Source organism: Phacochoerus africanus, chromosome 2 (genome assembly GCF_016906955.1).
Source record: "Phacochoerus africanus isolate WHEZ1 chromosome 2, ROS_Pafr_v1, whole genome shotgun sequence".
In the NCBI taxonomy this organism is placed as follows: Eukaryota; Metazoa; Chordata; class Mammalia; order Artiodactyla; family Suidae; genus Phacochoerus; species Phacochoerus africanus.
The window spans coordinates 32,487,426-32,503,091 of record NC_062545.1 but is presented as its reverse complement, the minus strand read 5'-3'; the positions used below and the strand labels follow the sequence as shown (position 1 = coordinate 32,503,091).

Here is a 15,666-nt window from a genome sequence, read left to right as displayed (position 1 = left end):
CTGGACTACTTTTATGAGATACAATGTATAGGTATAGACTGATTTAATTACTATGTCCCCACTGGCTGCAAACAGATCCTATAAAATTAAAATAGCGTTATTACTTTTGAACCTGGTTGCTGACAAACACTGAGAGCATTAGCAAGAAGGCCAAAGACAGAGACTTTCCTTTGGAGTTTAAAGAACTTTTCTTTTGTATCCAACGAACCAGGCAGGACGAAATAGAGAGGCTTTCTGAGATGCTATTTCCGATGGAAGTGGTCACTCTCCTGGATGCTTCGGGAGCATAACCGTAAGCTACTTTGACACCTTTGTAGCCATTTAAAGAATACCTTCTTTGCCGCGATTTCTCTTATTTTAAACTAATTTTTAACCAAGTACTTTGTAGAATAGAAGCCTCACACATTCTTTAACAAAGGAATGAAAAGGATTTGATGGCACCCACCACCCAAAGCACCTGTCCAGCATAAGACAGGGCCCCTGCGGCACTGGAGCCCTTCTCTCTGCTGGGGTGACAGGCTGGCAGCGCAGGAATTTCTGACACACTGGCAGCCACCTCAGCCAGCAGGTTCTTTATAAATTCATGCTGCATGTCTATAAATTTTTCAAAGTTAAAGTTTTGAAAACATAAATCCATAGGATTTCATTTCTTTCTTCATGTTTACTTCCAGTGCTGCCCATTCGCAAGCTGCTTTGTGTAGCTATGGAAAAGAGATCTGAAGAACTCAAGGCCACTTCAAATCAACTTCTAGGCGACTGTACTTACCCAGGGTAACATAAAAAAATAGTGACAAATTTGAAAACACAATAAATGTTATGCCTCCGTTTACTATGGTATACGCACCAAATAAGGCCAACGGCAACACACCATCTTCTCACTCGTCATTCACAAAAACAGTTACTTTTTGCTTAAGAATTTCTTCTTCAATTATAGTGTAGTTTTCATAAAGACCACCTTTCCTTATTTCAAAAATTTCAAGTCAATATAATAAAATAATTAAGTACAGCTACACATTAAAATTTACTTGAAACAAACCAAATATGAATCTCCAATCATCAGAGCTCTTATATTTGGGGGAATAATTAAAGAGGATGATTATAAAGACAGACAAAAGACCAGTAAACTACTTACTTGCATTTAGATAGTTTGTGATGAAATATTTTGCTTTATAAACATCAATCAGAAAAACGTTAGAGACCCAGTTCAAACCAGGAAGAGCCTACACATATTTGAAAAGTGGAAAACTGATATGATTATATCAACAGAGAACAGACAGTGACTCGTTTTAAATGATATTTGAGTTCTGACGCGACATGTGCAATAGACAGCCTCTAGTCCGAGGACATATTTAAAACCATTTATTCGACTAATTTGCCATACCTTTCCTTCAATGAACTGCACTGGTGGAGCTTTAGCCGGGCTTCTGACATCCCTTCTGCCGTCACCATCTTGTACCACGGCAGGACTGACAACTCCCGGGCCATATGCTGACACCTCTCCAGCAGGGCCAGCAAAATCCTTCATAAGACTTTGGTCCACAACACCAACTGGAGCTAGTAAGGAATGACCATTTGGATGACTTTAGAACATTTAAACATTTAACAACATTTAAACAACAGCACTTTATGAAACGTCTCCCCTCCACCCCCTTCACAGATAAATAGGCAGCATGTAGACAATTAGTAGAAACAGAAACCTTATTTGATTATGAAAATAACATCTCAAACAAACCATTGCTAAAATAAACTCGGAAAGTATTCTGAATTGTGACCCATCAAATCACAGCTCTCCAGAGATTGATCAAGGATATACACGCATTATGGAACTGGCCAGTAGGAGGAGCTCTAAGACCAGGTGAAACATCAGGGTCAGCACTATGTCAGAATTACAAAGTAAAGCAGTATTTTAATTCCCTAGGGTCTCCTTAATCTTGCCTGAACTTATTTCCGAATCTCTCTATAGCAACAAAAAACTAGTTATTAAAATGATTTGCTTCAATAAGTTTTATGATTGCCTCCATAAAGGAACCTTTAATTAGAACACAAGTTAAAACTGCAACAAGACAGTAAGGACAGATTTTACTTCTGTGTTTAAACCTCTCTGTTTATGTTTAATATTTTCCATCCTTCTAACCTTCCTCCTGAACGCCTCAACTTGACCTACAGTAAGTCTAATACATGGAAACGCTCTGCCTCAGCAAATCTCACCCTCATCCGCTCCCATCTCTCCTATAGATGGGCAGGAACACAGACTGTGTAGATATTTCTGTCATACAGCAGATCAGCCTAAGATGGCTTTAAATCTCAACAAGGCGAAGTGGCAGCAACGGGCAGGAGCCTCTGTCCATCTGTAGTGTCCCCCCACCCACACCCCCCATCCCCCGCCGATGCTGAGACAACCACTGAGGTCACTTCACCTGTAGAAAAAGCACTTCCTGACATAGTGTGCTGTGCTCCGGTTCTATGCCCCTAGGGAAGCCTAGGAAATAAAGACCTTCAGGCTGCAAGTTCTTAGAGGGCAGGGACCGTGTGTGATTCCCCCATCACTGACCTCGGGCAACACCTAGACCTCTTATCCATAGTGTTACAAGAAACCTCTTAATCCACACCCCCACAAGCCCTGCCCAAACTTCCTTCTTCCCCTATATTAACTTTCTGCCACATACACTCTCATGCTGGCACCCAGTTACTCAAGTCAGAAAGCTTGAAGTCTCTTCCTTTACCCCTCAACGACCAGCAAGCTGAAAGGAGTCCTTGAATAGATTTTTCAATGTGGCCGGTTTCTTCCATCTCTGTTTTACCACCCAGGTCCCTCTGAAGACTTTTGTGGCTCTTAAATACGCATACTTTGGAAAGCCCAGACCAAATCATATTAAACATTAAAATGAACTCACATCATACATTAAGTGTAATTATTTTCTAGGGTCCCCCCCCCAACTTTTAAAAGATTTTTAAGTTTTCCTTGGAAACTAGATGGCTTTGAGTAACTCTTTAGTCTATGTTTATGATTTCTAAGAACTCCATTATGCATCCTCAGAAATTTACTGCAAAATGAGGAAATGTGACCTAGCAATGGTTTCAAATGTAATGATATCAAAATTTTAATGAATATCAAATTTGAAGTTGCCGAATGAGGGTGGCAAGTGTTGACACTGCATATTTTTATTAAACATGTATTGATTTCAGTTTGCGGTTAATAATTTCTTTCAGGTCTTCAACCCTTGCAGAACCCTGACAAGCTTACAGGCCAGGGGACTGGGACTATCCCTAACCAAGCTGCCTGAGCTTCCTTTCAAATCCTCTCTAATTATTCCCGACATGGCCTGAAGTGATTTTTTTTTTTTTTAAGATAGCACTGTACACATATGTGTTTGCCCAACCCTTCAACTGTTTCCTAGAAAACCCACAATCTCCATCACAGCCTGCAAGGGCCGCAGTGACCCGCTCCCAGCCTACCTCTCCCCATCACTGGTGACCTCTGACAACACTTGCCTTCTTTCTATTCTTGGAATGTTATCAAGCTGTCCCTGAACTTAGGACTTTCAGATCTGCTACTCCTGCTGCCTGGAATGCTTTCTCTCCTGCTTACTCGTGGTGGCCTCCTTCTCATCCTTCAAGTCTCAACTGAAACGGTTCTTCCTCAGACAGGCCTCCCTCCCCTGATGACCCCATCCGCAATGTCCCTGCTTCTTATATCCGCCCCTCCCAAATGCATCTTGGTTGTCAGTGCTCTCCAGGACTGATCTGCCTCCTTTCTGGAATGACTGTGGAATCTTGGAATCTCTCTATTCTAAAGAGAGCTACTCCAGATGGATTGTTATCTGACAGAACAAAGTTTGTTATTTGGTATCTCATTGATTTTTCTCCTATGTAATCACTAGAAGGTTTATTTTAATTGGTCAAACCATAAAGTGAAGAATATTTATGCATCTTGTCTAGTCTGTTTAAAAACAGGAAAAAGAAAAAAACAACAACAAAAAGGTATACTGATGGTGTGGTGGGAAAAATAAAGCTCAGTACCGGTTACCGCCTAGCTTTGCTCTGGGGGGAAAAGAGAACATAAGTCCTAACCAAGTAGTTCCCTAGCGGCCTGGTCATGTATTGGCATGAAAAGCCTCCTATTTTTCACAATGACACAATAATCCTTTTGATGACTTGCCCATCTGATGAATTACAGTGTCCAAAACACAAAAGGAAAAATAATGGATTACTGTGCCATGTTTGTTGCTTTTACTTGTGAAAATCATTGTTTTCGGATACAGGCCTACTATTACCCCCTGCACTAACTGTCCATACAAGATGGTGGGTTTCCTTGAGCACTGTTTATATACCTCAAAGAAAAGGCACTGGTTTACTGCTCTTTGTAGACCCTAACCCTGGCAGTATAAGAGGTACAAAACCTCAGAGTTGAACACAAAAGCTGAAACCGCGTTCCAAAAAGAGGAATAATTTCTCTCGGGGCACTCAACAACACTGATCACATTTACTCAGCACTTGTATAAATTCTTTGTGACAAGGGGCAAGGCTTGTGGAATATTTACATAAGCGGGCATATTTTTCAGACTTGTAAAAAGCGCTCAGTTGTTGATGAGCTAAGAGATACTCTGACAACTATTGTACAGTAATAATTCACTAAATTTAAATTGCTACATTTGCAAATGTGGACATTTATCTGAACCACAGTTTATGATCCTGTTGCACATTTTTTTCTGTGGTCTCATAAAACTACATGAAAGATTCTCCAGAATCAAGATTCGGTAACTATATACACCAAAACACCCACCAACAAATGTTGGCAAGTATCTCCATGTGTCTGCTTGGATCTGTTTGCCAAGTTTATTCCAGGAAAAATAGATCAAGGCCAAGGAGTGTCAATGCTCCGCTCATGAGAGAAGATTTTTATCTCTTATGGCATATACAGTCTGTTTTGGCTAATTATTTGAAACATAAGTTGTTCAAAGTTCATATTTCACACAGATATCAAAAATAGATTTTTGCTAATAGTAGTAAAATAGATATTTTCAAATTTAACATGACTATTTATATTTATGTATGTTTTGAAATTAATCAACCAAAAAAATGTTGGAAAATTACTGCTTGTAGAGAGGAATCCATACCAACTACTTTCTATAATGTAGAAAGAAAAAAATCTTTCATAAATATATAAAACGAACCTCATAAATATATAAAATAAACCTCAGCTCTTTTATAGAAACCCCAAATTAGAGTAATAAGATACACATACACACACACACAAACATGCAAACACACACATCAAGGGAAGCAACATCAATTTATTTCCATGTGTAATTTATTAAGAGCTACAAATATGTAGCTAATTAGAATTCCAATAGAAAAAAATATATACAAATTTATAGATGTCTCCCCTTGGGTGTAAGAACAGATGAACATATTATATTTCCTTTCTTTTTGTGAGAACACTGTATTTAAACTAATCCTTTGAAGCTGTGAATGGTTTTCCATGTGCTGGAATGTCTGCTAAGCTTTAGTAAGTGTTTTTAAACTCAAAGACGTGATGATGCGATGAATGTTTTACGTTCCTTTGAATAAAGGTTCACATGCTTCCACAGCCCCTTGGAATTACATTTCTGCCATGAAATAACAAGTTCAAGAAACCTGAACATGAGAAACTAAGTCACATAAAATACATCACAATTAAGTCAGACCAGTAAAAACATCTGTCCAACAAACACATCATCCATGAGAACTCAGCTAATATTTATGTGTACTGACACTGCCAAGAAAATTTAGACTCAAAATGACAACTTCAAACATTATAAAATTATTTTCTTGTGAGTGTACAAGTAAGAGTATTTTATTTATTCAGAAGGAAAAAATTAAGGCTACCCCTCCAGGGTCTTTCTGGGGGCTTTATTAACCAGATCAGCATTTTCTGATCCCACTGGATTAGAGAAAGATTTGTGGAATCCGGAACCACAGTAAAGGTGTTTACCTCCATCGAGACTCCTGGAGACCCGTTTACTAGAGGTGCGTTCAAAGTGCGGCGCCGGCCTGTCAATGAGGGTGCTGGCCTGGCGGGTCTGCGCTTGGGTACGGCCACTGTAGCGGAATTTGGACCCCAAGGTCAGGAACTTGGCCTTTGGTGGAGGCTCTGGAGACACAAGCCTATGGTGGGGGAAAAAGAGGAACAAAGTTAGACTTCATGGATTTTTTTTTTTAAGCTTTAAAACTACGTATTTTAATATCTCATTTCATTAAGTATGACTATTTGGTCCCCAAAATGCTGCCTAAACTTTCTACTAAAAAAGAGCATTATTTATAAACCCTTCTATACACAGAGCTTTATGAGAATAAGATGAGTAACTCTCCATTCGTGTATTCATGAATAATATGTTCTCCTCAACCTGAGCAAAAGAGCAGCTGTTCCCAGTGTGTATCAGAGGTTATTTATTTGTATTAACTTAAATCATTTATATAAACACATATGTCTGAATTCTTGCCCCTAGCTGGTAAGTGCCAAGTAGCAATCCATTATCATTAGTAATTCTTAATATTTACATCTATTCCTCCTGGGAAAGAACATCTAACCCCGGAATCTCTTCCATCAAGTGATGCTTTCCCAAGAAGAATATGGCATGCAGTAGATGTGGAGAGATGACGAACATTCTCTCTTGCCAGCACAACTCTGCTGCTTAAAACCCAGGGTCCAAAATGAATGAAGTAAAACTTCCTTGATGTCAAATACTTCCAGACTCAGGCAAAAGCATGATTTTAGTGAATGAGCCAATCGTGTCTGGAGTACAACTGAAATTATCTTGCTTTCACTGCCCGATCCATAGTTGGCAAAACATCTCAAGAAAAAAGATAATCCCAGAGCTCTTAGAAAATTTATTAAATAAGAAGATTTTAGTTGCCAATTCCAGAATACGGAGGGAGAACTCCATCAAATTTTTTCCTATCATTCTCCAAAAAAGAGTGCCTTACCATTTCAAGTATTTCTAGCCTTTCTGCTCATTTTTTAGAAATCTTCTGCTTAATAAGGAATGAAAAGAAATTCAAGTCAAGGTAAGGCTACGTGGAATAATACAAGAGGTGCTTCTCCATCAAGTCAGGATTTTCAATTGTATCAACCCAGAAAAACAATAAAACTGATGATTAAATGCCTTGGCACATTGATCATGAGTACCAACAGCAAGCTTAGAAATGTGGTCATTTGCCACGCACGGTCTCCTGATAGGCTGCATAAGGCGGGTTTCCCTATCTTGCAATCCAGCTAACTATGCTCCAAGAATGCTGTGTAATGTATACTAAAAAGGGTCACTGGCAAGCTCATCAGTGCAATAATTAAGAAGTGCTCATTCTCCTTGAAAAACAAGTTGGCTAAACCACGCTTATTTTTTATCATCTATTCATGAAGTATGCTCTGTATGTACCAGCCAATTGACCAACAGAAAAAAAAAAAAAAAAGAGAGACATTTATAAAAAAAAACCTCCAAAGAGAAACATGCATTAGTGACCCCAAAGGAAACTACTTTCTCCATAAAATTTTAAAAACTAAACAAAAGACAACAAGTGTTGGTGAGAATGTGGAGAAACTGGGACACTTTTACACAGTTGGTGGGAATATAAAATGGTACAGAAGCTATAAGAAATAGTAGGGAGGTACCTTAAAAACAGAACTACCACATGATCCATCAATCCCACTTCTAGGTATTTTTCCAAAAGAACTGAAATCAAGATCTCAAAGAGATATTAGCATTCCCATGTACATTATAGCACTGTATAAATAAGATGTAGAAATGACCTAAACATCCACTGACAGATGAGTGGGTAAAGAAAATACGGGCTATAAATACAGTGGAATACCATTCAGCCTTTTAAAAAGAAAGATATTTGCAATGTGCAACAACTGGGGTGGACATTATGCTGAGTGAAAGCAGCCAGACAGAAAAAGATAGGTACTACATAATTCTATATATAAGGTATCTAATATAGCCTAATTCACAGAATCCAAGACTGGAATGGTGGCTCCAGACCATGGGCTGGAGGGAAGGGACATAAAGTATCAATTACATAAGATGAATAAGCACTAGGGATACAGCACTGCCCCTATAAGTAAGAAAACACTGTATACTTAAAATTTGTTAAGTGATCTCACCAGAATAAAATTATTTAAAAAGAAGAAAAAAAAAAAAAGACTAGAGGCAAAGAAGAGAGTGATATGGGGGCATCTGGCATCCTTCTGTAGGTTTGCTTCAGTTGTCTGTATTTCAACCGAAGGCCATATCTTCCCAGGATGAGCAGCTCCATGAGGATTTTCTCTTATTTCCAGTTTACAAAAAATATAAATCCAAGAAACACAAAGAAAATATTTTAAAGGCAGATATAAGTCATAATGCAAAAGAAGGAATGTCACTAACCAGATGATTTATTTTTTTTTATTTTAAATGGCGATAAAGTACTTTCTTGCCCAACTGGCACTGGTGACCACATACACAAAATATTAGCTTGCAGATTATACTTTTCTGATCACAAAGAAATCCTTAAGCAATTAAGCTGCAATTAAATAGAAACAGATAGCAAGACCAAAAAGGATTGAACATCAACATTTATAAGCAATCTCTAGAAGAATTTTTTTGGCAGTTTAAGTCAATGGCAATAAGAATACATTTTTATAAGGCAATAGAGGCCAAGCAGCAAAACATTTCAGTACTATCACTTCAAGATCGTGCAACAATTATTTCCGTTTGATATTATTTTTATTTTCCACATCAGACCCTATGTTCAGAGAATAACATCCAAATTACCACAAGGCATCTATCATTTCACTTTAAGGAATTTAAAAGCCACAATAGGGACTAATTATCACAGAGGATTAAAGGCCTCAAGCAAGATGATCTAAGTAATGATGTGCCACAAAGGAATTCAGCTTTTACGTGTATTTTACTGCTTAAGAAGTAGGTTTATTAACATTTTAATTTTACAAAAACCCCTGCCATTATAAATCACATATAATTAATGTTTATCTATAGAAAACAAAAGAACATTGAAAGAAAACCCACAGATCAATTACCAAAGTCAATCAAATATTTAACAGTGCCATGAGTTTCCATAAAGCTCCCTAGAAAGCAGCTGATGACACTAATTCACTTGGGATTACTCTGGATTTACAATGCCAAGTTTAACTGGCAGTACATATCAAGCTAGAAGAATCTCACATTAATCTTGTTTACACACCATCCACAACAACAACAAAAAAAAGCACTGAGAAAATACAAGAAAGCAAATCCCCTGGGGAGGTCAGGACACAGAACTAATCCAGGATGAGCAGGCTGGCAGGCTGACGTGCAAAAAGGACAGGGGTTGAGGGGGTTAAAACACTTCTGACAAAGCAGCAAAGGGGCGGGGCAAGTTGATAGAGAAACCAAGTGAAACAGAAAGTGAGTGGTGGTGGGAAGAATGGGGTGGGAGAGGGTGGAGGTGGAGTTGTGGACCACTGCAGACACAGATCAGTTCGAAGCAACGATGAGCATGGCCAGACGACAGAAAGAGACACACAAATGAACTGCAGGCAAAGGAGATCTGACACTGGGGAGAGCAGAACCATAAAGCAGGATGTGGCTGTGTCTGCCACCCCACCCACTGCCACCTCCTAGGATCTAGAGGGTACGGATGGTTGCTCTCAGGAATCCCACACTGTTTTCCCCAAATTACCTGTAAAAAGTATGATGTTCCACGCACACTTTCCATAGTCTTTTCGCTGCCCGATGGTTGGGCAGTTTAAATCCAATAGTGCTCTCAAACTGTTCCAGCTGGAAAAAAAGCCGTATAACAAATCAGCACATTTCCTTAAGAATTGATTAGAAGCTACCGAAAAACACAGAATCAGAGATTTTACTAAGAAGTGACTGTTCTTGAAAACGGTCATTATGAGTATAGCTAACACGATGACACAAAATGGACTTTTCGCAGACTGCAATACTAGCGTCTCTGAAAAGCAAGGATGGACTGACTACTGACATAAACCAGCTACCCTTCAAGGTCCACTGAAACTCATTCTACCACCTCCCTATTGATCTCCACCACTTAGCTGGTTCAAAAGGAAGAGAAAAACAAGCCCCCACGATGAAGCAGGCACTTACCAATTCTTCTTTTCTGTGAAATTGTGACTGTGGCTTGTTTTTAATGAACAACTATATATATATGCGTGTGTATATTATATATAAATATACACTTATATATACACGTACATATACATACATACACATATGCAAGTTTATCATCAAAAAATCCTGAATTTTTTTTTTTAACCCTGAAAGAATAAATAGTTCATTTTCTTAAAATTCAACGAAAGGCACTCCAGTAGCTCAGGGCCATAAAGGGGAGCACTGACAAAACCTTACGAGATGTGCCGAGCACCTTGCTTACCTCCGCTGGCCTAACTTTAATGTAGAAGTTACTGCGCTTATAGGAGATTTTCAAGATTTTCGGCCAAGCAAAACGATTGATTCTCAGTCTGTCTTTGTAGATGAGGAGCCCGTTAGCACACACGCCCAGCTTGATGTCCACGCCTTCCGAGTCCTGTCAAGCATAAGCCATTTGACCACAGTTAGAGCTTCGAAAGTTATACAGAAGAGGAAGCCGGCTGTCCCCCTCAAATCATGGTCAGGAGGGCCAATTTCACAGGTCTGTATTTAAATTTCAACAGTCTCAAATTTAGATATTCATCTGAAATCTGAATGACACATCTTAAATCCAGACATTCGTCTTGAGGGGTTGGATTTGAGGTGCAGCAACCTGACTGCAAGACACAATAGTCTTCAAAAAGCTTAACGCAATGCGCTCTCATTGGGCTGTAAGAGGTAAAAGGGAGGAAAGGAAACAGACTTCGAGACATCCTGAAGATATGGGAGATAAAAACGTGTTTTCCGAGGGCTATTCCAGCCTCTGGGGACCGTCTGGGTGCCCACCCCAAGGTGCGCTCAGCCATTTGGCTTGTAGGCAAATTTACCGCACATGGCTCATGCCAGCTCACGACTATTAAATAATGCCTATGTTCTGCAAAACACCAAGCCCTCACAGAAAATTTCTCTTCTAGGCTGACAGTGTTGAAATCTTTGAATTCTTTCAAGCAGTTTTTCAATAACTCTAAGTGCTGACATTCAATTCTTATTACAACATTCCTTTGGCTGGCATATTTCAAAAGGACTGCAGACGATTCTTGAACTTATTAATACTGTTTTCTTTCCTCAGCATTTTAATTGGGGAAAGATGACAATCTAGAATAACTGCAAGCCTGACAGATTTTTAAAAAATCAAATAAATTTACCAAACCGTCTCCTTGCTTTTCAAGCAGTGTTGGATATCTAATACATACGATGTTCGAATACCTTTAAGATAATTCAAGACACATAAACCTGAAGACTTATTCAAAGATATTCATGTTTTCAGATATCACTAACAAGATGGAACAAATTCTCATAAACTACGCTGAAACAAACCCCAGAGTCTAGTTTTAATTCAATAAAAATATAACATTTCAACTCTCTCATTATGGAGAACAATTTAACACAATTTATATCAGTTTTTTAAAAACAGAAACACAGTACAAGGTAACTGATGCCAACTGCTTTCACTGCTGTGATATGTAAATTATTTACATTTACAAATAAAATTATATTAGACCATCTGAGCAGGTTTAAAAACCTAATCTGTAAGGTGCTTTATTACCCATGGCCTGACAGCCACAACAGTCTTTAGGAACAGAGTAAAAAGCTGGGGTGAATCAGGCACAGGTGCCCCCAGCAACTTGGCTCTAGACATAAATGATGTGCTTGCCAAAAACATCACTGGCCATGGCCACAGGGAGCAGGCCGGAAGACTGCCCAAGACAGCATGGCCTCAGCACAAATAAGGAGGCAGCCCTCACTTGAAACATGAACAAAGCTATCTCTAGTGTGAAGCAACCTTCTGACAGGACACTAAGGCTATTTTATCTGACTTAAAAATAAACACAATCTGGATCCAAGTCAATCCGTTGATTTTCAGTTGCTCCACATATTGTTTTAGAATTATCAGTATCCGGGTGAATAGAAATTACAGATGACGGGTAAGGAGTTAAAGGGAAAAAAACGGGTCTTAGTTCTCCTCTCCATGTTTGACTTTTGCCAGTCAGCAACAATGTCAGACAAATAAACTAATAAAAAGGGAGCATCTTCTCTGCCATGTGCACTCCCTCTGGAAGCTGCCCCATATGGACATCAAGAGGATCCCATCTGAATGGGTTCAGCCAATGGAAAGTTCTCAAAGAGCAGAGAAAGAAAGAAGGGAAGACGGTTGGGAGTTTTTAATACCCAGATTCCCTCCTTGTATGGCTGTGACTGCACCAGAGTGGCTATGTTCTCCTCTCAAGACAGTCCTTTCTACACAGACACCCTCCTGGGTTCTGGTAAATACTTTGCTTCACTCCTTCACACCCAGAGGAGTCAGGTGAGCTACTGTTACTAGCTCCTGGTATCACTCTACTCTTGTGGTTTCCCCCTATCTTCATCACGAGCCCTTTTACACCAACACCCTCACCCTATCTATCCTAAAGTGAGGGCGCCACTAAGAACTCTTCTGACAAGAAAATATTAAAAAAAATTTAAACATGATCAATGAAAAATGTATAAAGGTACAAAACTTTACATGAAAAAATTTTAAATTGCTACAGATCTTTTTTCAATGAGCTACAAATATCTTGCTTATCAGATACTACCTAACAAGTCAGTCTACCAGATGCTACACTGAATGAATGGATGTTATTTTTGGTTTTTTTTAAGTGATCTACTCCTAACCACAAAGCAAGAATGGAAACCATACTTATAACAGAACCAGCAACATTTTTAACTTTTCTAAGATACAACTTCAAAAACAAGAATCCTGAAATGTTTCAGGACTGCCCTCTAAGCACTGCTTTCTAACTAATGATCAACAAAGCAGCAGATACAAGACTCACATGTGGCAAGAATAACGGTCTAGAGTAGGAGAGAGGGGCTCTGGGTTTTTTTTTTTGGGGGGGGGTCTTTTTAGGGCCACACCTGTGGCATATGGAAGTTCTCAGGTCAAATTGGAGGTGCAGCTGCCAGCCTATGCCACAGCCACACCAGATCCAAGCCTCATTTGTGACCTACACAGCAGCTCACAGCAACGCTGGATCCTCAACCCACTGAGTGTGGCCAGGGATTGAACCCACATCCTCATGGATACCTAGTTCCATGAGGGTTCTTAATTCACCAAGCCACAATGGGAATTCCTGGGGGGGTCTTTTTGATACCAAATCTGCTCCCCCCCAACCCTTATTTCTGTTTCTCTGCTGACTTAGCCTGGCCCCATCATATAGAGAAAAGAGCTAAAAGACAAGTGTTGGCAAGATCTGTTTCACCTCCTGGTAGGATTTATCAGAAGATATCACACAGATGGGACTGCTTTATACCATGTGCCTTGAGGCAACAAGCCAGAGAGTGTAATAAGCCATCTGCATTCTGTTTTATGTAGTTTTTATAAAAATAAAAATATCTGAACCATAAATGAGATAGTGTATGTGAAAGTACTTTTAAAAATTAAAGGTATATAGCACATAGCAGTTCAAAATGTTGCTGCCAGAGACTATTTACCAACATGGAAAAGTGTTTAGGTTTTAAGAGTAAGTCAAAAAAAGAAAAAGTTTATAAAATAATGTTTGTGGTATAATCCCATTTTTTAAATGTCAGTGTGACTGCTCAGAGATTTCTTTTTTTAAATAAAACAAGAAAATACCAAAATATTAACAGTGCTTGTTTCTGCATAGAGATTTCAGTCTTTTTGTATTCTTCTCCTGTTTGCCTCTATTTTCTATGATAAACATGTCTAACTTTTGTAATAAGGAAAAATATTTAAAGAATAAAGGAAGCCACAGAGGAAAAAGAAGTAGTTCATATTTGCAAAGTACTATTAAAACAATACCAAGAATTATTAATGTGAGGCCTACAGAGGGAAGATACCTTTGAGTGAGGGTCTTTCCTAGAGGTTTTTCAAACTCATGTAATCTCGCTTCCTAAACTACACCAAAGGATTGGCAGGGTCTTTTATTGTTTATTTATTTATTTTTATTTATTTTGTCTTTTTAGGGCCGTGCTCACAGCATATGGAGGTTCCAAGGCTAGGAGTCAAATCAGAGCTGTAGCTGCTGGCCTACACCACAGCAACACGGGATTCTTAACCCACTGAGTGAGGTCAGGAATCAAACCTGTGTCCTCATGGATGCTAATCAGACTCATTTCTGCTGAGCTACGAAGGGAACTCCCTGGCAGGGTCTTTTAAAAGCAGGCACCTATAGGTTCCCTCCACATGCTAAGTCGACCCTGGATATATTTTTTAAACCCAGATGCATCTTTCACCTTGTGTCTTGTACTCCCCCACCTCCACCCCTGACTCCTCCCACTACCTGACCATCCTAGGGAATGTCTGTTACTGGCATCTTCCCCAGCAACCCTGCACCTGCTACCTCCATGATTCCGTTCTTTCCCCATTGTTCACATCAGACGAAGGCCTGGAACCTGGGCCAGCCTCGTTGATCTTACCAGAGGCACAAAACAGACCCGCAGGGAAAAGCTCAACTCTAGGACTCCTTCGCCAGCTGTTTTTTTGGAAAGTGGTTCTATCTGCACTGCCTTGACCTTTCACAGTGGCTAAGATCTGTTCCCCCACAGAGGTGGGGGACGGGGCTGGGACAGAGGCAGCACTTGGCAAAGCAAAAACTGGACACAGAATAAAGGCAGGATGTGGAGTAAAGGAGGAGGATTAAAGTAATCTTAGAGTAAGTACGTGTGAAAGAGTATCAATTTAAAAGATTAGAAAAAGAAGAATGAGTAAGGGGGGAGAATCACTGGCCCCTCCTCATAACCACAGACCCCACAATTAGAAACTCCAAGGAAATATTATAGAGATCCTTGGGTGAGTAGCATTTTCCTAAAAGTGAGCTAGGCTGGTCTAAAACTGGAGCCCTCCCAAAACTTCAGTCAACATGCTGGAAAGATGCCAATTCCCTGTTACACTCACAGTACCTTGGCATGATGCAGGTCAACACCATACATGGAAAGCCTCTTGGCATTTTCTAAGAACTGAGAATCAGCTTGTGCTGGAGATAAGCCCCTAAGAATCAAAAGAAACAATATTATCATATTGATGGACACAAAGCAAATGTGGCTAAAATAGGGAAAGTGGGGTATGAGCTTGGAGAGTTTAAGGTGGAGAGAGTGACCCAGCCATATGTGCAAACAGATAAGAAGGTTCAACTCTCAACCTCTTGCATTTTTCTTTTAAGATCCTCCAATATAAACCTATTCATGGCACGGAGCTGCACCTTCATCTTTACACTTTATCTCAGAAACATGCTTTCAATTTTTTCCACTGGGCAAAAAAGCCCCAGCAATAATGGGTACAACATAAATTAAGAATAAAAAGTGATCTCATCTTTCTGAAATAGACAAATACTCTCCTTATTTCACTAGGATCGATCATACTAAAGATCAGAAGTACTCGGATTTGATTTTACACCTGACAGACCACATTCTGTCCATATTAAAATTATTTCCATTCTTATCTATATTCCCAACGAAGTGAATCTTTGAAGTTCCTACAAAGCCGGGTCCATTAATCTTCATA

The 15,666-nt window shown here is 39.4% G+C and overlaps 1 protein-coding gene across 17 annotated transcripts in view; it reads right to left on the bottom strand.

The window, feature by feature from the left end:
• EPB41L2 (erythrocyte membrane protein band 4.1 like 2) overlaps positions 1–15,666 on the bottom strand; it is a 211,899-nt gene that overhangs the window by 42,871 nt on the left and 153,362 nt on the right. For all 17 annotated transcript variants that reach the window (XR_007131968.1, XM_047758693.1, XM_047758677.1 and 14 more), the window contains exons 8-12: positions 15,066–15,153; positions 10,411–10,563; positions 9,697–9,794; positions 5,975–6,147; positions 1,382–1,554 (exon numbers count right to left, since the gene is read on the bottom strand). Coding sequence is in view for 16 of the 17 variants with exons in the window: in XM_047758693.1 (XP_047614649.1) it covers positions 1,382–1,554; positions 5,975–6,147; positions 9,697–9,794; positions 10,411–10,563; positions 15,066–15,153 (685 nt within the window). In the remaining variant the exon portion in view is untranslated. The remainder of the gene's footprint in view (positions 1–1,381; positions 1,555–5,974; positions 6,148–9,696; positions 9,795–10,410; positions 10,564–15,065; positions 15,154–15,666) is intronic.